General features: G+C 50.1%; 3 protein-coding genes across 3 annotated transcripts; 2 read left to right on the top strand and 1 right to left on the bottom strand.

Annotated features, from left to right (window-relative positions):
- The first annotated feature begins 4,556 nt into the window (after positions 1-4,556).
- IL2RG (interleukin 2 receptor subunit gamma) lies at positions 4,557-8,788 on the top strand. The gene is made up of 8 exons (XM_055376144.2): positions 4,557-4,765; positions 5,136-5,289; positions 5,498-5,682; positions 5,891-6,030; positions 6,802-6,964; positions 7,497-7,593; positions 7,846-7,915; positions 8,271-8,788. Exons 1-8 carry the CDS (start codon positions 4,651-4,653, stop codon positions 8,454-8,456), a joined length of 1,110 nt encoding a protein of 369 aa, XP_055232119.1. The 5' UTR covers positions 4,557-4,650; the 3' UTR covers positions 8,457-8,788.
- Positions 8,789-9,434: 646 nt separating this feature from the next.
- On the top strand, positions 9,435-12,298 carry CXHXorf65 (chromosome X CXorf65 homolog). The gene is made up of 6 exons (XM_055376143.2): positions 9,435-9,661; positions 9,767-9,853; positions 10,056-10,193; positions 11,350-11,418; positions 11,783-11,889; positions 12,075-12,298. The coding sequence occupies exons 1-6, from the start codon at positions 9,637-9,639 to the stop codon at positions 12,198-12,200; spliced, it is 552 nt and encodes a 183-aa protein (XP_055232118.1). The 5' UTR covers positions 9,435-9,636; the 3' UTR covers positions 12,201-12,298.
- Positions 12,299-12,652: 354 nt separating this feature from the next.
- FOXO4 (forkhead box O4) lies at positions 12,653-20,329 on the bottom strand. Its single transcript, XM_055376142.2, has 3 exons — positions 19,195-20,329; positions 14,447-15,503; positions 12,653-14,110 (listed from the first exon to the last, which is right to left on the bottom strand). Exons 1-3 carry the CDS (start codon positions 19,645-19,647, stop codon positions 14,103-14,105), a joined length of 1,518 nt encoding a protein of 505 aa, XP_055232117.1. The 5' UTR covers positions 19,648-20,329; the 3' UTR covers positions 12,653-14,102.
- Between the last annotated feature and the right edge of the window lie 1,065 nt (positions 20,330-21,394).

The raw sequence follows: 21,394 nt of genomic DNA, 5'->3' as shown, positions 1-21,394 counted from the left end.
CGTGAGCCACCAACCTGAAGGATATTTTTAAAAGATAATTTTTCTTTTCTTCCTTTTTTTTTCTTTTTTTTTTTTTTTTGACAAGGTCTCACTCAGTGGCCCAGGCTAGACTGCAGTGGTGCAATCTCACTTCACTGCAACCTCTACCTCCTGGGCTCAAGCAAACCTCCCACCTCAGCCTCCCAAGTATCTAGGATCACAGGCGCTGGCCACCACACCCGGTTAATTTTTGCTTTTTTTTTTTTTTTTTTTTTTGGTGGAGACAGGGTTTTGCTATGTTGCCCAGGCTGGTCTTAAACTCCTGGTCTCTAGCGATCCACCCACCTCAGCCTCTGAAAGTGCTGGGATTACAGGCATGAGCCACAGCACCCAGCATAAAAGAATTTTTTAGAGCAGGTTTAGATTCACAGCAAAATTGAGAGGAAGGTATGGAGAATTCCCATATACTGTCTGCCCTCACACATAGATAAACTCCCCCATTGACATCCCCCACCAGAGTGGGCCAGGCATGGTGGCTCATGCCTGTAATCCCACCACTTTGGGAGGCCGAGATGGGTGGATTGCTTGAGCCCAGGAGTTCTAGACCAGCCTGGGCAACATGGTGGAACCTCTATCTCTCCAAAAGCAAAATAAAAAATTAGCAGGGTTTAGGGGCGGGCGCCTGTAGTCCCAGCTACTCTGGAGGCCGAGGGGAGAGAATCACTCGATCTCAGGAGGTGGACGCTGCAGTAAGCCATGATGACCCCACTGCACTTCAGCCTGGGCAACAGAGTGAAACTCTGTCTCAAAACAAAACAAAACAAAACAACAACAACAACAGCAACAAACCCACCAGAATGGTATATTCGTTACAGTTGATGGACCTACCTTGAACATCATTACCCAAAGTTCATGGTTTACATTAGAGTTCACTCTTGATGTTATTTTATACAGTCTGTGAGTTTGGACAAAGAATAACATGTATCCACCATTGTAGTATCTTACAGAATATTTTCACCGACTTAAAAACTTTTTCTGCTCCACCTATTCATCCTTCCCTCTCCGACAACCCCTGGCAACCGTTGATCTTTTTACTGTCTCCATAGTTTCGCCCTTTCCAGAATGTCATATAGTTGGAATCCTATAGTAGGTGGCCTTTTCTGCATGGCTTCTTTCACTTAGTCATATGTATTTAAGTTTTCTCCCATGTCTCTTCACGGCCTTAATAGCTCATTTCTTTTTGCACCGAATAATATTTCACTTTCAGGATGTAACACAGTTTATCCATAAACCAACTGAAAGACACCTTCGTTGCTTCCAAGTTTGGGCAATTATGAATGAAACTGCTATAAACATCCGTCTGCAGGTTTTTATGTGAACACAAGTCTTCCACTCCTTTGTTAATACCAAGGAACATGATTGCTGAAAGAGTATGTTTAGTTTTATAGGAAACTGCCAAACCATCTTCCCAAGTGGCTGTACTATACCGTTTTTGCATTTCCCCCAGCAACAAATGAGAGTTGTTCCTGTTGCTCCACATCCTTGCCAGCATTTGGTGTAGTCCGTGTTCTGGATTTGGGCTTTTTTTTTTTTTTTTTTGAGACAGGGTCTCACTCTGTCACCCAGATTGGAGTGCAGTGGTGCAATCTCAGCTCACTGCAACCTCCGCCTCCCAGGCTCAAGCAGTTCTCCTGCCTTAGCCTCTCAAGTAGCTGGGATTACAGGAATGCGCCACTATTGCCTGGCTAATTTTTGTATTTTTTAGTAGAGACGGGGTTTCACCATGTAGGCCAGGCTGGTCTTGAACTCCTGACCTCAAATGATCCACTTACCTTGGCCTTCCAAAGTGCTGGGATTACAGGCATGAGCCACCATGCCCGGCCTCTTTTTTTTTTTTTTTTTTAAACAAGAGATGGGATCTTGCTGTGTTGCCCAGGCTGGTCTCCAACTCCTGGGCTCAAGCAATCCACTCGCCTCAGCCTCCCAAAGTGCTGGGATTTCAGGCAAGGTGTGAGCCACCTTGCCCAGCCCATTTTGGCTATTCTAATAGGCATGTAGCCCTGAAGGATTTATTTATTTTATTTATTTTATTTTTTAGGCAGTCTTGCTCTGTCACTCTGGCTGGAGTGCAGTGTGCGATCTCAGTTCACTGCAACCTCTGCCTCCTGGGTTCAAGTGATTCTTGTGCCTCAGCCACCTGAGTAGCTGGGACTACAGATGAGTGCTACCAAACGTGGCTAATTTTTGTATTTTTGTAGAGACGGGGTTTTGCCTTCTGAAGGATTTTAGCCTACGGAAAGTTAGGAAAAGGCTGATTCCAGAGAAAGTAAATGCGTATGACACATCCAGTGTGGCTGGAATTGATCATTGGAGCTTGGACTTTATTCTGAAGGCCATGAGTAGCTTTTGAAGACTTTTAAATTGGAGAATGCCCTCTGTAGTGGGTTGAATGTGGCCTCCAAAAAGATATGTTCACTTGGAACCTGTGGATGTCACCTTCTTTGACAAAAGGCTTTTAGCAGCTGTAATTAAGGTAAACTCCTAGGAGAGAACACCCTGGATTAGGGTGGGCCATAAATCCAATGACAGGTGTCCCTGTAAGAGAAGAGAAGGATAAAGGAGATGCAGAGAAGAAGAAGAGGTAACGCAAAGATGGAGGCAGAGATTGGAATGATGTGTCTACAAGCCAAGGAGCACCAAGGATTGACGGCAGCCACCAGAAGCTAGAAGAGAGGCATGGAACAACTTCTTCCTCAGCGCCTCCAGAAGGGACCAACCCTGGCCACACTGATTTCGGACTTCTGGGCTCCAGAACTGTGAGAGAATAAATGCCTTTTTTTTCCTTTTTTTAAAATTTTTATTTATTTATTTATTTATTTATTTATTTATTTATTTATTTATTTGAGACGGAGTCTCACTCTGTTGCCCAGGCTAGAGTGCAGTGGCGCAATTTTGGCTCACTGCAACCTCTGCCTCCTAGATTCAAGCGATTCTCATGTTTCAGCCTCCCGAGTAGCTGGGATTACAGGTGTCGCCACCATGTCTGGCTAATTTTTGTATTTTTAGTAGAGACGGGGTTTCACCAGATTGGCCAGGCTGGTCTCAAACTCCTCAAGCAATCCACCTGCCTTGGCCTCCCAAAGTGCTGGGATTGCAGGCGTGAGTCACTGCACCCGGCCGAGAGAATAAATTTCTGTTGGTTTAAGCCACTCAGTTTGGGGATAACTTATGGCAGCCCTAGCAAACTAATACATACTAAAGATACATACTAAATACTAAGCTGGGCCATATAGTCCAGTTTTCCTGAGACTCCCAGGCAAGTGCTGTTTTTCTTTGCTTGATATCCTACCCCACTTTCTGTCTGGTAAAATTACACTCATTCTTTAAGATGCCACTGAAATAGCACCTCTTCAGCACAGCCTTCACTAAACTATCCCCCTCTCCATCTTGGTAAATTTAGTTACTTCCTCTTCTGTGCTCACATACTTTGTAGTATCTCTACATTTATGCTATAGGACTTGTTACACTATGTTGTATTACTTGTTTATGTCTTCCCCACTTTTCCGTGAGCATCTAGAAATATGAGGATGTCTTGTTGGTCTATTTCCAGAACATAAGCCCAGTGCCTGGCACATATTAAAAACTTAATAAATGTTTGCTGAATAAATAGTTTCTGTAAGTGGCTTCTCCAATCACCTCTGTGTTTTCGGGGAAGGTAAAACTGGCAACAGGATGAAGAATGGATTAGAGAGCAGAGGGCCTTTAGAAAGGGAGGCCAGTTGGTGGAGTCTAGATAGAATCATGACTAGAGCTAATGAAAGACTGATTTAGCAGAGTGGCTGTGGTAATGGAAAGGAGGAAACCGTTGGGAGAAACACCACAGAAGCAGAGTGGGTTATATTCTCTGGGTGAGAGAGGGGGAGAAATTGAAGCTGATTCTGAGGTTTCAAGTCTGGGTGACTGAGAGGGTGACGATACCATTGACTGAGGTGGGGAAGGCAGGAAGAGAAGCAGAGTTGGGGGAAGATGGGAAGCTTGAAGTTAGTATTGTTGTTCTTCCATTTCTAGAATATTTTTGTATTATAAGTCACACTTCCTCGCCAGTCTCAACAGGGACCCAGCTCAGGCAGCAGCTAAGGGTGGGTATTCTGGTTTGGATTAGATCAGAGGAAAGACAGCTGTATATGTGCCCACAGGAGCCAAGACGGTATTTTCCATCCTCCCAAAACAGTAGAGCTTTGACAGAGATTTAAGGGTGACCGAGTCAAGGAAGAGGCATGGCATAGAACGGTGATGTCGGGGGTGGGGGTTCAGAACTTCCATTATAGAAGGTAATGACTTAGAGGAGAAGGTGGTTGAGAATGGTGCTAGTGGTAGTGAACAGATCCTTCCCAGGATCTAGGTGGGCTGAGGATTTTTGAGTCTGTGACACTATTGTATATCCAGCTTTAGTTTCTGTTTACCACCTTACAGCAGCACCTAATCTCCTAGAGGACTTAGCCCGTGTCACACAGCACACATTTGCCACACCCTCTGTAAAGCCCTGGTTTATAAGGTTCTTTCCACCGGAAGCTATGACAGAGGAAATGTGTGGGTGGGGAGGGGTAGTGGGTGAGGGACCCAGGTTCCTGACACAGACAGACTACACCCAGGGAATGAAGAGCAAGCGCCATGTTGAAGCCATCATTACCATTCACATCCCTCTTATTCCTGCAGCTGCCCCTGCTGGGAGTGGGGCTGAACACGACAATTCTGACGCCCAGTGGGAATGAAGACACCACAGCTGGTGGGAAATCTGGGACTGGAGGGGGCTGGTGAGAAGGGTGGCTGTGGGAAGGGGCCGTACAGAAATCTGGTACCTGCCACTGGCCATTACAATCATGTGGGCAGAATTGAAAAGTGGAGTGGGAAGGGCAAGGGGGAGGGTTCCCTGCCTCACGCTACTTCTTCTTTCTTTCTTGTTTGTTTGTTTCTTTCTTTTGAGGCAGGGTCTCACTATGTTGCCTAGGCTGGTCTCAAACTCCTGGCCTCTAGTGATCCTCCTGCCTCAGCCTTTCAAAGCACCAGGATTACAGACATGAGCCACCGTGCTTGGCCTCCTCCTTCTGACCATCATTTCTCTTTCCCTCCCTGCCTTCATTTTCTCCCCAATCTAGATTTCTTCCTGACCTCTATGCCCACTGACTCCCTCAGTGTTTCCACTCTGCCCCTCCCAGAGGTTCAGTGTTTTGTGTTCAATGTCGAGTACATGAATTGCACTTGGAACAGCAGCTCTGAGCCCCAGCCTACCAACCTCACTCTGCATTATTGGTATGAGAAGGGAAGAGGGGGAGGGCATGAAGAAGAGGTGGGTTGGATCAGAGACCAAGAGAGAGGGTAGCAAGTCTCCCAGGTACCCCACTGTTTTCTCCTGGGGTAAGTCATAAGTTGGTTGAGGGGAGATGAGGCTAGGCTCTGGATATCTGCAGTACCCAGATTGGCCCCACTGTTCCTCTTCCTTCCAACCTTTCTCCTCTAGGTACAAGAACTCGGATAATGATAAAGTCCAGAAGTGCAGCCACTATCTATTCTCTGAAGAAATCACTTCTGGCTGTCAGTTGCAAAAAAAGGAGATCCACCTCTACCAAACATTTGTTGTTCAGCTCCAGGACCCACGGGAACCCAGGAGACAGGCCACACAGATGCTAAAACTGCAGAATCTGGGTAATTTGGAAAGAAAGGGTCAAGAGACCAGGGATACTGTGGGACATTGGAGTCTACGGAGTAGTGTTCTTTTATCATAAGGGTACATGGGCAGAAAAGAGGAGGTAGGGGATCAGGATGGGAAGGGAGGAGGTATTAGGGGCACTACCTTCAGGATCCTGACTTGTCTAGGCCAGGGGAATGACCACATATGCACACATATCTCCAGTGATCCCCTGGGCTCCAGAGAACCTAACACTTCACAAACTGAGTGAATCCCAGCTAGAACTGAACTGGAACAACAGATTCTTGAACCACTGTTTGGAGCACTTGGTGCAGTACCGGACTGACTGGGACCACAGCTGGACTGTGAGTGACTAGGGACGTGAATGTAGCAGCTAAGGCCAAGCAAGTAGGGCTAAAGGATTCAACCAGACAGATAGAAGGACCTAATATCAAGCTCCTGTTCTCTGCCTCCCAGCTTCTCTGCTCACCCCCTACCCTCCCTCCTCCAACTCCTTTCCCCACTATTTTCTCCAGTGAGTTTTCTTTTTTTCTTTTCTTTTCTTTTCTTTCTTTCTTTCTTTCTTTTTTTTTTTTTGAGACAGTGCCTCACTCCATTGCCCAGGCTTGAGTGCAGTGGGGCGATCTTGGGCTCACTGCAACCTCTGTCTCCCTGGTTCAAGTGATTCTCCTGCTTCAGCCTCCCAAGTAGCTGGGAGCATGCACAACCATGCCTGGCTAATTTTTGTATTTTTAGTAAAGACAGGGTTTTGCCATGTTGGTCAGGCTGGTCTTGAACTCCTGACCTCAGGTGATCTGCCCACCTCGGCCTCCCAAAGTGCTGGGATTACAGGCGTGAGCCACCATTCCTGACACCAGTGAGTTTTCATTAGGGATTCCCTACCCATACTCTTCCTGATACCAGATAGACAAGTAAACAAAAGGAAGCCATTAAGGGGATCCAGAGGGGGGGCATTAGATTCAAGTCAGTGAAGGGAGCAGTGTGGCTTGAGTAGTCAAGAGATGAGAGAGAAACTGGGCAGTAGCAGAGATGACACTGGTGGGTGTTCAGGAGTATGTTTTAATTCTCCCTTCTCTCATAGACACCCACTTTCCCTCATCCTCTTTCTCCTCAAGGAACAATCAGTGGATTATAGACATAAGTTCTCCTTGCCTAGTGTGGATGGGCAGAAACGCTACACGTTTCGTGTTCGGAGCCGCTTTAACCCACTCTGTGGAAGTGCTCAGCATTGGAGTGAATGGAGCCACCCAATCCACTGGGGGAGCAATACTTCAAAAGGTAAAATGGGCCCACATGACCCAATCCATGAGCCCAACACCCCAGCCTTTCTAACACCACTGTCTTTTGCTCCACTTCCCTGTCACTAAAGCCCCCAAACTTGGTGCCCCATCTCCCCACACTGTCTAACCCCAACCTCTAGAAATCAAGGTTTTTCTGTGTAGGGTTGGGTTAGTGTGTTGTTAGAGTAGGGGGGTGGATTGAGAAGGAGGCTGAGGGGTACTCAAGGGGGCTATAGAATGTATAGGATTTCCCTGAAGCATTCCTAGAGAGCCTGCAAGGTGAAGATGGCTTTGGAACCAGCTGGATCTAGGCTGTGCCATATACTACCTCTTTGGCCTTGGCCACATCACTAAACTCTTGGATTCTGTTTCCTGAGATGTAAGATGGAGGTAATTGTTTCTGCCTCACAGGAGCTGTTGTGAGGATTAAACAGAGAGTATGTCTTTAGCGCGGTGCCTGGCACCAGTGCCTGGCATGTAGTAGGGGCACAACAAATATAAGGTCCACTTTGCTTTTCTTTTTTCTGTAGAGAATCCTTTCCTGTTTGCATTGGAAGCCGTGGTTATCTCCGTTGGCTCCATGGGATTGATTATCAGCCTTCTCTGTGTGTATTTCTGGCTGGAACGGTGAGATTTGGAGAAGCCCAGAAAAATGAGGGGAACGGTAGCTGACAATAGCAGAGGAGGGTTTTGCAGGGTCTTTAGGAGTAAAGGATGAGACAGTAAGTAATGAGAGATTACCCAAGAGGGTTTGGTGATGGAAGGAAGCCACAGGCACAGAGAACACAGAATCACTTTATTTCATATGGGACAACTGGGAGAAGGGTGATAAAAAAGCTTTAACCTATGTGCTCCTGCTCCCTCTTTCTCCCCTGTCAGGACGATGCCCCGAATTCCCACCCTGAAGAACCTAGAGGATCTTGTTACTGAATACCACGGGAACTTTTCGGTGAGAACGCTGTCATAAGCATGCTGCAGTCTATCAACTGCCAACTGCCTGCCAGCAAGACAGACAGAGTGTGGGGGTGGGGGCAGAGAGGAGAGGGAAGGAGGCCTTGCACTAACTGTCAGGATGTGGCCGACCAAATGGGGGATGGACTATACAGAGAGAGACACACACAGAAGTGCAGATTATAGATTGAATGAGGCAGATGGCAACTGGCATTGGGGGCCCAGGAGCCTGTGTATCCCTTCTGTAATCAATTATAGTGGTTGCAGACATCATGAGTACTCCTTTGGCACAGAGCTCGGTCTTTTACTTCCTGCCCCTAATTGACCCCTGACCTGGACATATCTGTCTTTAGGCCTGGAGTGGTGTGTCTAAGGGACTGGCTGAGAGTCTGCAGCCAGACTACAGTGAACGACTCTGCCTCGTCAGTGAGATTCCCCCAAAAGGAGGGGCCCTCGGGGAGGGGCCTGGGGCCTCCCCATGCAACCAGCATAGCCCCTACTGGGCCCCCCCATGTTACACCCTAAAGCCTGAAACCTGAACCCCAATCCTCTGACAGAAGAACCCCACGGTCCTGTAGCCCTAAGTGGTACTAACTTTCCTTCATTCAACCCACCTGCGTCTCACACTCACCTCACCCCACTGTGGCTGATTTGGAATTTTGTGCCCCCATGTAAGCGCCCCTTCATTTGGCATTCCCCACTTGAGAATTACCCTTTTGCCCTGTACATGTTTTTCTTCTCCCTCAGTCTGGCCCTTCCTTTTCGCAGGATTCTTCCTCCCTCCCTCTTTCCCTCCCTTCCTCTTTCCATCTACCCTCCGATTGTTCCTGAACCGATGAGAAATAAAGTTTCTGTTGATAATCATCAAAAATGTCTGTCATGGGGGTGGGGAGCAGGGGAAGCCTGGGATGCAATGAGGGTGGGAGGGGAAGAAAAAGGAGTAGTACATTCATGCTATGGAGGCAGGAGTATTACCAATTCACTAGAAAGAGTACTGTTCTGGAAACTGACTTTTTTCCAGGTGCCCTGCACTCATTCCAGGGTTTAGTTTAGAGTTAGACTTACAATGGGCTGGGTGTGGTGGCTCACGCCTGTAATCCCAGCACTTTGGGAGGCCAAAGCGGGTGGATCACGAGGTCAGGAGATCGAGACCAGCCTGGCCAACATGGTGAAACCCCGTCTCTACTAAAAATACAAAAATTAGCCAGGCGTAATGGTGTGCTCCTGTAATTCCAGCTACTTGGGAGGCTGAGGCAGGAGAATCGCTTGAACCCAGGAGGTGGAGGTTGCAGTGAGCCAAGATTGTGCCACTGCACTCCAGCCTGGGTGACAAAGGGAGACTCCATCTAAAAAAATAAAAAAAAATAAAAAAAGTTAGACTTACCATGTTGTCCCCCCTTTCCAATTAATCTTTAACATACCCCACCCAAGTTTTTCTCTCCTTATCCTTACTCCACTTTTTGGCCACACCTGCCACTTCTGACCTCATAATCCCTTAACTGCAGTCTCAGGCCCCACCCCTGGGGATACTGGTTATCCACAACTATCAACAGCTCTCTCCTGCCTGTCCAGCCTGGGCATCCTCAGCCTATGAAATCCATCTGCCTCTCCAGTCCACCAACCCTATAGGCCTATTTGCCCCACACAAGGCCTCTAGAACACCCTCCTTCTGCATGACTCATCAGGGCACTTTGTGAAGAGTGAGGCGATCTTGAGGGCATGTTCATCTTCATCAAACATGGAGGTGAGGGGCAGCACAGAACTAGAGTCTGTGGATGGGGGTGGAGGGATCTGAGGGCAGTGGAGATCACAGAAATGGGCCCATGTGTCCCATCCTATCTCTTCTCAGATGATCAGCAGTTTCTGGTCAATACCAACTGTGCTGTCGTCGTGTTGCTGTATTACATCCGCAGTAAAGTAAAGTTGCCTAAAACAAGTGAGGAGCTTGGGGAGGGGACTAATGGCCAAAGGTCAGAAGGAGTTGGGTCATCTCTAACCCCCAAGCCCTCCTCCTGGCAAGAAGGGAGTTCCTCATATCCTTACAGCTTCCTCCAACCCATTCTGTATAGGATCACTGGCCCCTTTTGCTCCCACTCTCTTTCCTTAGCTGCCCCAGTTACCCTGTGATCTCCCTCCAGAAACCATCGATTTGTGTGAACAAACGGGGAAAATGAAGATGCTTTTCCTGATGAAGCCCAATCGTGCAGAGTATGCCAGCAAATACCTTACAGCTCGAAGCACCTACTACGTTTGTAAGGTGGAACGTGGGCCACCAGGTAGAGGCTCAGGAGTGTTCCCCAGAAATAGAATAAGGCCTTCAAGATAGATTATGAACCTTATCTTTAAAACAAGGCATCCAAGGCTGGGCATAGTGGCTCATGCTTGTAATCTCAGCACTTTGAGAGGCCAAGGCGGGAGAATCGATAGAGGGCAGGAGTTTGAGACCAGCCTGGGCAACATAACAAGAGCCTGCCTCCAAAACCAAAACCAAAACCAAAAACAACCAAAACCAAATTAAAACAAAAAACAGAACACCCTCAAACAACAGAACACCCTCAACCAGATCCAAATTGACCATCTCTAGTCAGCCTAAGGAAGGGTACTGCCTTTATAATAATAGGTTACCTCACACATACTCTCCCCTAGGTCCATACCTAAGGGGAAGAAATATCCACCAGCTCAAGGTAGGTTTTTTGTTTTTTGGAGACAGAGTTTCGCTCTTGTTGTCCAGTTGTCCAGGCTGGAGTGCAATGGCGCGATCTCAGCTCACTGCAACCTCTGCCTCCCAGGTTCAAGCGATTCTCCTGTCTTAGCCTCCTGAGTAGCTGGGACTACAGGCGCCCGCCACCAGGCCCGACTAATTTTTTAGTGCAGACGGGGTTTCACCATGTTGGCCAAGCTGGTCTTGAACTCCTGACCTCAGGTGATCCACCCACCTCAGCCTCCCAAAGTGCTGGGATTACAGGCGTGAGCCACTGTGCCCGGCAAGGTAGTCTTTATTTTTATTTATTTATTTATTTTATTTTTTGTGATGGAGTCTTGCTCTGTCACCCAGGCTGAAACAGTGGCATGATCTTGGCTCAGTGCAACCTCCGCCTCCTGGGTTCAAGCGATTCTCCTGCCTCAGCCTCCGGAGTAGCTGGGATTACAGGCGCCTACCACCATGCCCAGCTATTTTTTTTTTTTTTTTGTATTTTTGGTAGAGATAGGGTTTCACCAAATTGGCCAGGCTAGTCTCGAATTGGCCAGGCTAGTCTGGAACTCCTGACCTCAAGTGATCCGCCCACCTCGGCCTCCCAACATGCTGGGATTACAGGCGTGAGCCAACGCATCCGGCGGGTAGTCTTTAGTGTTAGGTCCTGGAATCTTGGGCTTCTGAAGGGTGGAGACTGGATGACAGGGGCTGGAGATAGCACATGGCTATGTTCACAGGAACCAGGCTGGAGAATGCTTACAGAGCTTTTGTGCCTCTCCTCAAGAATCCGGAGCCTCGGCTGCTTGGTAAGAAGTGAGATGGGGGAGGGAAGAACATGAAGGGTACAGTATATAGCTGTGTGATGGAGAATGTAGGGTGGGACTAGCGTGATATGGTAGGTCAGATGATAGGAGCCTAGGAAAAGGCGGGCAGGGTCCAGGTCCACTTTAGGAGGGACGTTTAGCTCACACCAGGTGGAATGTGCATGCGTTACTCCCCACTTCCCCCATTTCTTGGCCATCTTCTCCGTATATCTCCCTATCACCATTCCATCATTTCCATCTTAGGCCAAGTGGGGCTCCAGCTGATGGTTTGAACAATGAATGGGAGCATCAGGAAGGGTAAGGTCTCTAGTTCTCAGAGGTGCAAGTGCCTTTTCCTTGTTCTTAGTTGCACTGCGCATACAATGTGATGCCCTGGAGAGGACACGAATTCAGATACTTAAAATGAAAGAAGCCAAGAAGGTCGTTATAATTGAACCCCCTGCGAGTGTCCCGGTAAGACTTGTCAAATGTGATCTGCCCCAGCACCCCCCTCTCCCTACCAGCCGACTGAATGTTCCTACACCCCAGCCCTCTGAGATGAATTTCCTGCCTCCAATTTCTTTTTTCCTTCCTTTGGCCCTGGGTTGTAGAAACCTTCCCTGCAGGGGCCTCTTTGTTTACTTACTTTCTTTTTCTAGTCCAAGCAATCAGGACGATCAGACAAAAAGAAGTCCACTCGCAAGTCTCCGACCTTTAGGAACAGACCAGACTTCAGGAAGAATAAAGGTCGCCAACTCAATAAAACCACCAAGCAAAAGAAGTAATACTAGGTGTGAAATTACTGGAATTTAACGTGAGATTTCTTTTTCTAGAAAGACTCCTTCTCCCAATATCTGCACTAAGGCTCGAGTACGTACGCCCCAGGCACCTAGGAGGCTCTGAGGGTGGATGGGAGCGGCAGGAGAGGGCTGGGGCAAGCACATGGGTGGGGGTGAGGAAGGCTGTGAAGTCTAGTACAATGAGCCTTTGAGGAACGGAGTAGGGGGTGGGGTCTTCTCAAACCAGACTACCTCCCCTTGGGAGGCCTATCTCACAGCCCGCCTACTCCTGCAGGGGTTAGGTGTCCCTCCACCCCCACACTCCACCACCTCCCTGGGGTGAAATTCCCCCACCCTCCTCCATGTCTCTGCCTCTGGGCAGTTTCTTCCTCCCACCCTTTGCCTTTTCCCCTCCCTCCCCCTTATCCAAGGGGAGAAGCAAGGCAGCAGAAACCAGAGCTGGTTATAGGCATTTATTGAATTTATTCATTTATTGATTTGACACACTTCCCCACTCCAATCTAGCACATGATACAATCTGGGTAGGCCAGGCGCTGACACAGGAAATGATGGGAACCCACAGCAGGGGTGGGGGAGGGGACGATGCAAAGGGCACTGGGGGAAGGGCTGCTTTGGGGGCTGGGGTGGAGAAGGAGCCCCAGATGGCCTCCCTGGCAGGTGCTAGTAAACCTGATCCACATCCCCCCCCATCCCTGCTCATTTCCCAGACCCTCAGCCAAGCTCCCCAGCTCCCCCTTCCCTGTTCCTCCCCTCCCCGCTGCCTGCTGCCACACACACTTCCACATAACCCCTGCAGTCAGGGAAGGGGAAGAAGGGCAGGGACAGCTGTCAGGGGCCTTGAACAGGGAGGTCTCTGTACCTAACTTTACCATCCTAAATCCTTCCCTCCTTCTCTTCTCTCCCCTCCCAGTCCCTTCCCTGGCCCCAAGCTAATTCCAGGCCTTCAATGTACTCTCCCACCATAGCACTAACCCATGCTGGGTCATAGAAGAGTGTGGCTGCACCCCAACACCACACACTCCCAGGCACAAGTTGAAGGAATGAGGGGACCTGGGTTAGCTTTTTTGTTAGGGAAACTCTAACCTATTTCTGCATAGACCTTTCTCTATACCTGGTCCATAGGGGAGCTCTTCCCTGTGTTTACTATTACTCCCCACCTCTCCCCACTTCCCTGTGTCTCTCCTAATATTTATTGTCTGTAGTGTTTGTATCATGTCACTATCACAAAGCCTTCAGAAAGAAAAAAAGCATTCTGCCCACCACTAGCACCCTGCCATGGTTAAAAAATCTCTATATTTGTGTTTATATTTCTTTAAAAGTTTATAAAAAGCCTTTCTGTTATCTGCAGCCTTCTAAGGGTGATTTGGCCTGGCGAGCCACTGCAGTGCTCAGACCTTGGCCCTTCCAGATCCCCTAAACAGCCCACCCACCCCACATCACTGGCCTAAGGGGCCACTGCATAGAAATCCCAGGCTCCAGCTAGCCTGGCTCAGCTCAGATAAGACTCTCTACAAAAAATCCTGCTCCCAAAGGCAGGGGTAAGGCCACTGGTGACTTCACATTTCCAACAGCATTGCTCATCTTGCTACAAAGCCTAAGGGGGTAGGAATGGGGAAAGCCGATGATGGCTCCTGAGAGGGGGCCTTACCCCCTAATTGGCACAGTGAGAAAAACCCTCTCCCCTTTCCCCTCCCATCTCCCTCCCCATATCGTCCCCAGATGGGGCAGCTTTATCTCTATACTTTCTTCAACACCTGTGTGTGACCAGACCCCACCCTAGCTCTAAAGCCGGGTCCCAAATTCCTGGGGAGGGCTCAAGGGTAAAGAGTAGATATGAACACGCCTGGCTCCACCTCTGAAGCAGGGGACAAAGCTTCCAGGCATGACTCAGGGATCTGTGGGAAGAAGAAACGGAGAATAAGGTAAGAGGCTTACCTGGGGCTTGCCAACATTCTATCATCCAGATTCCCACCAAAGAAGATGGTGGCACCTACCCCACTTCCATACACATACCTTTTCTGTGCTACCTTGCAGGGGTGGGCACAGCTAAGGGGCCTGGAGGTCCCATCCGGAAACTATGCTACTGTAATATGACATCTTCCCTCCAGTTCCCCAGGAGCTCTGGCTACCACTTGTCCTAAATCTCCCCTTCGCCCAGATCATGGGACTAGCTGGGCACCTAGGAGTGGTCATAGGCTATGAGGTGCTATGGTGATTAGGGGGTACTGTACCTGGCTCAAAGTTGAAGTCCAGTCCCTCGCCCTCATCCATGAGGTCACTGATGATGTTATCCATGTCACACTCCAGGTTCTCCATATACATATCAAGATCTAGATCCTGAGGCATTCTGTCTTGGCTTGCAGCTTCAGTAGGGGGTGTGAGCACAGGAGTCCCCAGAGCCTTGGGGATGGGGGCACTTGCCATGACTGGAGGTGGTGCTATCATAGAAAGGGTGGGAACCAGACTGCTGGGGCCTGGAGCCTCTAGGGGCTTGGGACACAGGCCGACGCCCGTGGCCAGCTTACTGGAGGAAGGAAGCCCCCCCAGCAACAGAAGAGTAGGAGCCTGGGACAGAATGGGATCTACCTGGGTCATGAGGACATCAGCAGGGGGTGGTGGCGTATCAGAGGTGAGCAGGGCCTCCAGAGCCTGGGAGCTGGAGAAGCACCCTTCTCCTGCTGACAGGGGCCCCTCTGCTGGGCTGAAAAGGGAGCTGCTGTAGGTGTGTAAGGGGCCAGTAACCCCAGGATGCTGCAAAGAGAAGCCAGAGAGACCACTCCGAGATAGCAGGGAATGGGAAGAGGTGAGATTGAGCCCATCTAACAGCTCTAGACCTTCATTGAGGGTGGGAGGGACACCCCCTGCATAGCTGCTGACTGAAGCTGGTATTTCCTCCGCCAGCACCTCAGACTCTGGCCTCAAGGGGGACAGCCGGGTGCTGACACTGCTGGCATTTGAACTGCTTCGTGGACGGAAGGTGGTCCACATATCGGCTTCTTCACGGTTTCGAGAGCAAGGGCTGCCTGACCACTTGGCAAAGTGGCCGACAGGGCTCGTCGGAGTGGCACCTTCGGGTGGAGCTGGCAGCACAGATGGTTTCTTCTTGGGGGCTTTACTGCGGCCCCGGAGCAGCTTGCTGCTGCTATCCATGGAGGCGGCCCGGCGGCGGGGGGCTTTGCCGCTCTTGCCTCCCTCAGGGTTCAGCATCCACCAAGAGCTTTTGCCGGTGGCCTCGTTGTGAACCTTGATGAACTTGCTGTGCAGGGACAGGTTGTGGCGGATCGAGTTCTGGAGGGGCAGAGATGGCAGGAAAGGGGCGTGAGGTACTGTAGGGGAGGTCAGTGGCCAGCGGTCAAGTCTAAGAGGATGCTGGACCCCGATGATCTAGGGTTTAGGATTTGGCGCCACCACCGCAGCAGGGTTCATTTCGGGGCTTCATTTCCCAGGTCATTAAAGTTTAAGAAAAACTTTAAATAATTTACAAAAAAAGAGAAAAAGATAAAAGATAAAAGGGTGCTGGAACACAGCAGGGGTATTCCTGGAGACTCAAAGAAAGTTGAATCCAGGGGGGAAAACTGGTAGAAGTAGGGGTGGGGGTGGGGTGTGAGGGGAGACCACACACATTTCCCGCTCCCAGACAAGCTGCTCAGCCTCTGCTCCAGACTTCTCTGTACAGCGGGTGGGAGATAACGTGTAATAATCCACTGCAGAGAGCACGGGGGGTGCCCACCCTGGAAAAGCTCCTGGTACTCTGCTCCTCCCAGGGCTTGGTGTGTGTTTTGTGGGGGGTGGGGGGGCAGTACCTGGGGCTGGTGGGCACTGGGGAGACGTGCTCCTTGCCCAGCAAGAACTAGGTTCAGGTGGGAAAGAGCATTGCACCCCTTTCCTTGAGTGCAGGTTTGGGTGGAGTTTACGGGACAGTGGTACAGCACCAGCCCAGGACGGACCCGCCCTGCCCAGAGCCAGTTCTCTGAATAGGCTGAAGGGCTGGAATCTCAGCACAGCAGGTGCTCCATTCCCCACAGAGCATTTGGGCCACCCAGCTCTCTATAGAATTTAAAGATTCCTTTTTCCCCGCTCCCTGAATCCCAGCCTTATTTCTTCCAATCCACAACACACATCCTCAACTACATTCAGTTCAGGTTCAGGCTTCCTGCTGTGCCTCAAATGCGTGAGGTGCAATCTTCCCCTCCCCTCTTTTCCGAGGAGGGATCTCCCCTCTCTAAGTTTTACTAGTTCCGTCAAGACCAAGCTTCAGTTCCACCTCTTTTATAAAGCGGCTGCTTGACTTTGGCAGCCAAATTTCTTGTATATTATTTTTAAAATCTGCGCCACACAATTTCACCCAATTTATATTGTGTGGCTTATGGTTTCATGCAATTCGTCTCATCGAGTGTAAGTGCCAAGTGTAATGTCCTCCAGTCCCACATCCCCCAACAGAGCCCTCCCAGAGCACCAAGCTCACAGCACATACTCTATACCTACTCAAGCTCACAGTACATAATCAATATTTGTACCTGATTGGTGGGTTGCCCCTGGGTTGACAATGGTGAGGCTCCCCTTGAGGCTCTGCCAGCTCTTCAGTGCCTTGGGTATTGGAAGCTGTATGTTTTCCCTTCCTCCCTCACTGGTGACATTCTACTAGGGAAACGATGCTTTCCAGTGGCCCAGGGAGCTGAGATTGGCAGCTTCTTCAGCCCCCAGTGCAGCTTATATTTACTGATTGCCGCGGGGCAGGCTAGTTACACAAGGGGTTTGGCCCTCCCCTGGCCAACCCCCTTCCCGAAACCTGCCTTCTTTTCCCTACCTCCTTCCCAGTGCCTTTCCCCCATTTCTCAGGAATTTGTGCATAAACTCTTCAACCTTGGGGGCATTTGACCTCCCACTTGGAGGTCTTTAGTTTAGAAATTCAGGAGGAGCCCAGAAGTGCTTAGAGCAACTAGGAGGCTGAGGCCATGGGACGGTCAGAAACTACTTGTTTCTCTGACTGGTGCTCTTAAGATAAGGAGACCCTTTGCCTGGGGAATGATGCTTCTTGTTCCAGGGCTCTTTAGCCAAAGAACTCCTTGTGTTCCTGGGACCCTGAGGTAATGACATTTCAACTGTGCTGATGTTCCTTCAAGGAGTGGCACTTGTCCATCCGGCCTCACCTCATAGTAACTAAGGACCACAATGACCATGACCTGGCACTATGATTTCTCCTCTTTTTATCCTCTAATTCTGGATCTACTTGAGAAGATCCATTCCTTTCCCTACTACTTAATAGCCACAAGGCCCGTTTGTCTCCTCTTCTTTAGGCCTTGGAACTAGCAAGTGGTACACAGACTCTTAATTGGAGAGGTCAGTTTCCCAAAAGCCCATAACTCTTACATGTTGGAGGGCAGGGTGGTGGGGGTGACTGCTAATTGCTCCCTAAGCCACCTAATCTAAACTTTCTTGTTCTAAGTGAGTGCCGCCCCCTGGTGGGGTGGGAGTAACCTTGGCATATCATCAGTTCAGGCATGAGACTTCCCCTCAGAGAGGGGTGGGGGGGCCTTGAAGTCCCAGGCTCAGCCTGATTTGACTTTGCCCTCATTCCAATTAGAGCAAGTCAGGCTCTTTTTAGAGAATATGATTTATAGTTAGACCTGAGTTCAAGTCCTCACCCTGCTGTTATTAGGTGAGTTTCCTAACCTTTCGGTACCTAGTTTCCTAATGTGTAAAATGTGGAATCTCAGAATTGCTGTAAAGATTAATAAAATAAAAACTTGAAAAACTACTTTGTAAACTCTAAAGCCCCACAGAAGTGTAGATTATAAGGATGGACTATACTCCCACAATATAACTAACAACTTGTTATTTCCTCTACCCTGGAAAATGAACCTAAGGGAAAAGAAAAACAGCTGTGTAGGCTGGGTCCAAGGAGGGGAGCTTTTTATGAGCTGAGACTGTGGCGTGGCAGTCTACCCAGAAATAGTGCCAAGGGTCTCAGTCAGCTGTCCTATCTTCTGTTCTGCCCAGCCCCTAGGGATAGCACAGATCTGATCCCTCAGTCTCCTATACCTAGGGGAAGTTCCTCTGCTCATCCAACCTTCTGTACTTGGTTATATGCTGACCTCACCACCTAGAGAGGTACAAGCCAGCAATAGGGCTTGAGGCTCCCCAGTTTTGTGATTACAGCCCCATATTTCTCAGGACAAGTTTTTCAGAGTATCCTTTGAGATATTCTATCACAGTTTCTTCACAGAAGGCCAAGGGAACTCCCAACTTTGTGCTCTAAAGTCAGAGCCCTACCTCCTTCTTCATGACTAATATTCCTTAACAGTAAAGGATGACTTCCCCCCAAAACTTGGATAGCCCCTTACAAGGGAGAGTTTCTTGGCAGCACAGGGTAAGCTGAGCCAAGTGGCAGCTCACAGCCCTTTTTCTTCTTAGTGCATGAGATCAGCTACCTTTCCCCATGAATATTATTGTTTTTACCCTTTGCCACTGCACTCCCTCCTCCTGGGTAGAGCAGTGCTAGAACAGTACCACTACACTGAGGTATTGGGAGGCAAGCAGGGAGTCCAAGTAATCCCACAGGAATGGGAGAAAAGGTGTTGGGGTGGGAGATGGGGGAGGAGGGAAGGGTAGGTTCATGTGGGGAATCCACACAGTTCCTGCTGTACATAGGATAAAGACTTCTCTGTGGGAATAAGTGTTTGGGGCAGCCCAAGCCAAAGTGCTGCGAGTGTTGAGCAGTGAGCAGAGAATTCAATTTTCTCCAGGGCAGGGACAGTGTCTTATTCATCTGTGATCCTTCAGCATCAAGCACCGAGTGTGGCATATACTATGTACTAAGTAAATGTTTGTCTAACTGGAGATTGAAGGTGGATCTCTGGGCTTCCCAAAGGGGGTGGGGGTGGGAGGTAGTAAAAGGGGCCCCAGAGTAGAAGTAAGGGAGGCTAGGGGGTCCAGGGGGTAGATGGTGTTGGGAAGAAGGTAAGAGGGTCATAATTACCTTCCATCCTGCTGAGCTGTTGCTGTCACCCTTGTCCTTGAAGTAGGGTACAGTACGGACCATCCACTCGTAGATCTGGGCAAGTGTCAGTCGCTTCTCCGGGGCGCTTTCAATGGCCTGGCTGATGAGTTCTGCATATGACTGATTTCCCCAGGCATTCCGGCGGGAGCCTCCCTTCCGAGGACCTGTTACAGCCCCCAGGATTCCGGGCTGGGGGCCCCCGGCCGGCTCTGGGAGCCGAGAGGGCAACAGGATCGGCTCTGAGCGCCCCTCCGTGTGTACCTTTTCCCCCAGACCTGGCTCCACCTCGGGCGGCTCGGACGGCTGGTTAGCGATCTCTGGTCGGGGAAGGGGCCAGGTGCAGGAGCGGGGACGGCTCTGGGGTTCGAAGTCGGGATCTAGGTCTATGATCGCGGCAGCCTCTGTGGCTGAATTCTCATTCCCCGGATCCATACGTGGAGTTGGACCTCCCCGGCTCAGCGTTCAGTAAAGCCTGCCACAGTCCCTCACGATGCCTCCCCTCAGGGGGGAAGCATCGAGGGCCAGGAGGCACATTCCTGCCAGTCTTCAAGTCGCGAACTTCCCCCTAGTCCCAGGACGCTAGTCCCTAAGCTGTCCCTTCACACAGTTCTCCGATCCCCTTCCCAACTACAGCCTGTAGCCTCAAAGCTCTTTCCGAGATGCCACCTGTAACCTCTGCCAAGCGAAGACACTTTTTCTGCAACCTCTCACTCAGCTTCCTGCTCTTTTAAACCTGAGGCACTGTATCCCCTCATACATTGCGCTCCCATCACCGAACGTCTCCTTAGCCGCAGTTCCCTCCCCCTTTTAAGTTGCTGCCCCCCGGACACTCCTCCCAAATTTCCTCCACCCGGATTGCTGCCCTCCCCCACGCCCCGCTCCCCCGCGTCACTTGCCCCTCCCCTGACTCCCCCTTCCCCCGCCTCTTCCCTTCTCGCCACTCTTAATAGGGTCCGGGTCCCCGCGGCTGCGGCCTCCCTTATTCCCGCACCGATTCCCCTATCAACCCCCCCCCACCCCCCGCCCCCCGGGTTTCCCTTTTGTTTTGCTCCAAGCAGCAGCCCCCTCCTGACGTCTCTGTTTACCACTCGCCGGGGCAGCCATCTGCGCACGCGCCTCGAAAGCCAGTCGGGAAACCGAGTTCTGCAGTCGTGCCACCCTGGTCACTCTTGAGGACTACATCTCCCGTCCTGCTTCGCGGCCAGGAGCCCGATACGGCGGCAGGAGAGCGGCGTGGCAGGATATAACGAGGTGGAACTTTAATTATTAGAAGTCGTCGCGGACTCTTTCTTTTCTTAAGAATCGTTTTTCGCCCTTTCCCCCTTTCCATTGTCTCCCTTGTGATTCGGAGTCGCGTAGGTGACCAGATTGAGAGGTGCTAGCCCTTTCCCTCCTTCATTTAGGAGACGGCAAAAGGGAAAAAATTCTTCTCTTAAAGATGCAGGAGACCAAGAAGCAAGAAGCAAGGAACTGACTAGAAAATAGGATGTATGCACGTTGGAGAGTTGGGTGGGGGGCTTGTGTAACATAAACAAATGGTTAGCCCACGGTGGTGTTCCTCCTCACCCCCTTCCTCCTCCCTCCACCCGCCTTCATCCCCCCATACGCAGTTCCCACTGACAGTGAGGTCTCACTTACCAATCAGTTTCCTCCACTGGCTCTTCTGGCTTTCCCTTCAACACCGATATTCTCCAGGTTCACATCTCCAACGGCTTCACTTCTCATTCAACAGGTCCAAACTCATTATCTGTTCCTGCACCCGCACCCCTATCCTCTGGCTACCCTTATCTCTGAATTTGACTTATGGTAGTCCTGATCTACCCAGTCTCCCAAGCTCCAAGCAGCAGCTTAGAGGTAATTACCCATTACTTCTTCATCTCCGTAACTTTCTACATCCAAATCCCAGTTCAAGACCTATTTATAACTGCATTTAAATTGTAGGATCAGCCGGGTGCAGTGCCTGACGCCTGTAATATCAGCACTTTGGGAGGTCGAGGCAGGCGGATCACTTGAGGTCAGGAGTTTGAGACCAGCCTGGCCAACATGGTGAAACCCATCTCTGCTAAAAATAGAAAAATTAGCCTGGTGTGGGGCACGCACCTGTAGTCCCAGCTACTTGGGAGGCTGAGGTGGGAGAGTCGCTTGAACCCAAGAGGTGGAGGTTGCAGTGAGCCAAGAT

Source organism: Gorilla gorilla, chromosome X, assembly GCF_029281585.2.
Source record: "Gorilla gorilla gorilla isolate KB3781 chromosome X, NHGRI_mGorGor1-v2.1_pri, whole genome shotgun sequence".
NCBI classification, from domain to species: domain Eukaryota; kingdom Metazoa; phylum Chordata; class Mammalia; order Primates; family Hominidae; genus Gorilla; species Gorilla gorilla.
Note: the sequence above shows the minus strand (reverse complement) of the source record. Positions and strands in the feature narration are given on the sequence as shown.

Coding starts and splice junctions, on each gene's coding strand:
- IL2RG (XM_055376144.2), top strand. CDS start 4,651: ATGTTGAAGCCATCATTACCATTCACATCCCTCTTATTCCTGCAGCTG. Junction 4,766..5,135: donor GAATGAAGACACCACAGCTG/GTGGGAAATCTG, acceptor TCCCCAATCTAG/ATTTCTTCCTGACCTCTATG. Junction 6,965..7,496: donor GGGGAGCAATACTTCAAAAG/GTAAAATGGGCC, acceptor TTTTTTCTGTAG/AGAATCCTTTCCTGTTTGCA.
- CXHXorf65 (XM_055376143.2), top strand. CDS start 9,637: ATGTTCATCTTCATCAAACATGGAG. Junction 10,194..11,349: donor GGTGGAACGTGGGCCACCAG/GTAGAGGCTCAG, acceptor CTATGTTCACAG/GAACCAGGCTGGAGAATGCT. Junction 11,890..12,074: donor AACCCCCTGCGAGTGTCCCG/GTAAGACTTGTC, acceptor TTCTTTTTCTAG/TCCAAGCAATCAGGACGATC.
- FOXO4 (XM_055376142.2), bottom strand. CDS start 19,647: ATGGATCCGGGGAATGAGAATTCAGCCACAGAGGCTGCCGCGATCATA. Junction 15,504..19,194: donor ACAGCTCAGCAGGATGGAAG/GTAATTATGACC, acceptor CTGCCCCTCCAG/AACTCGATCCGCCACAACCT.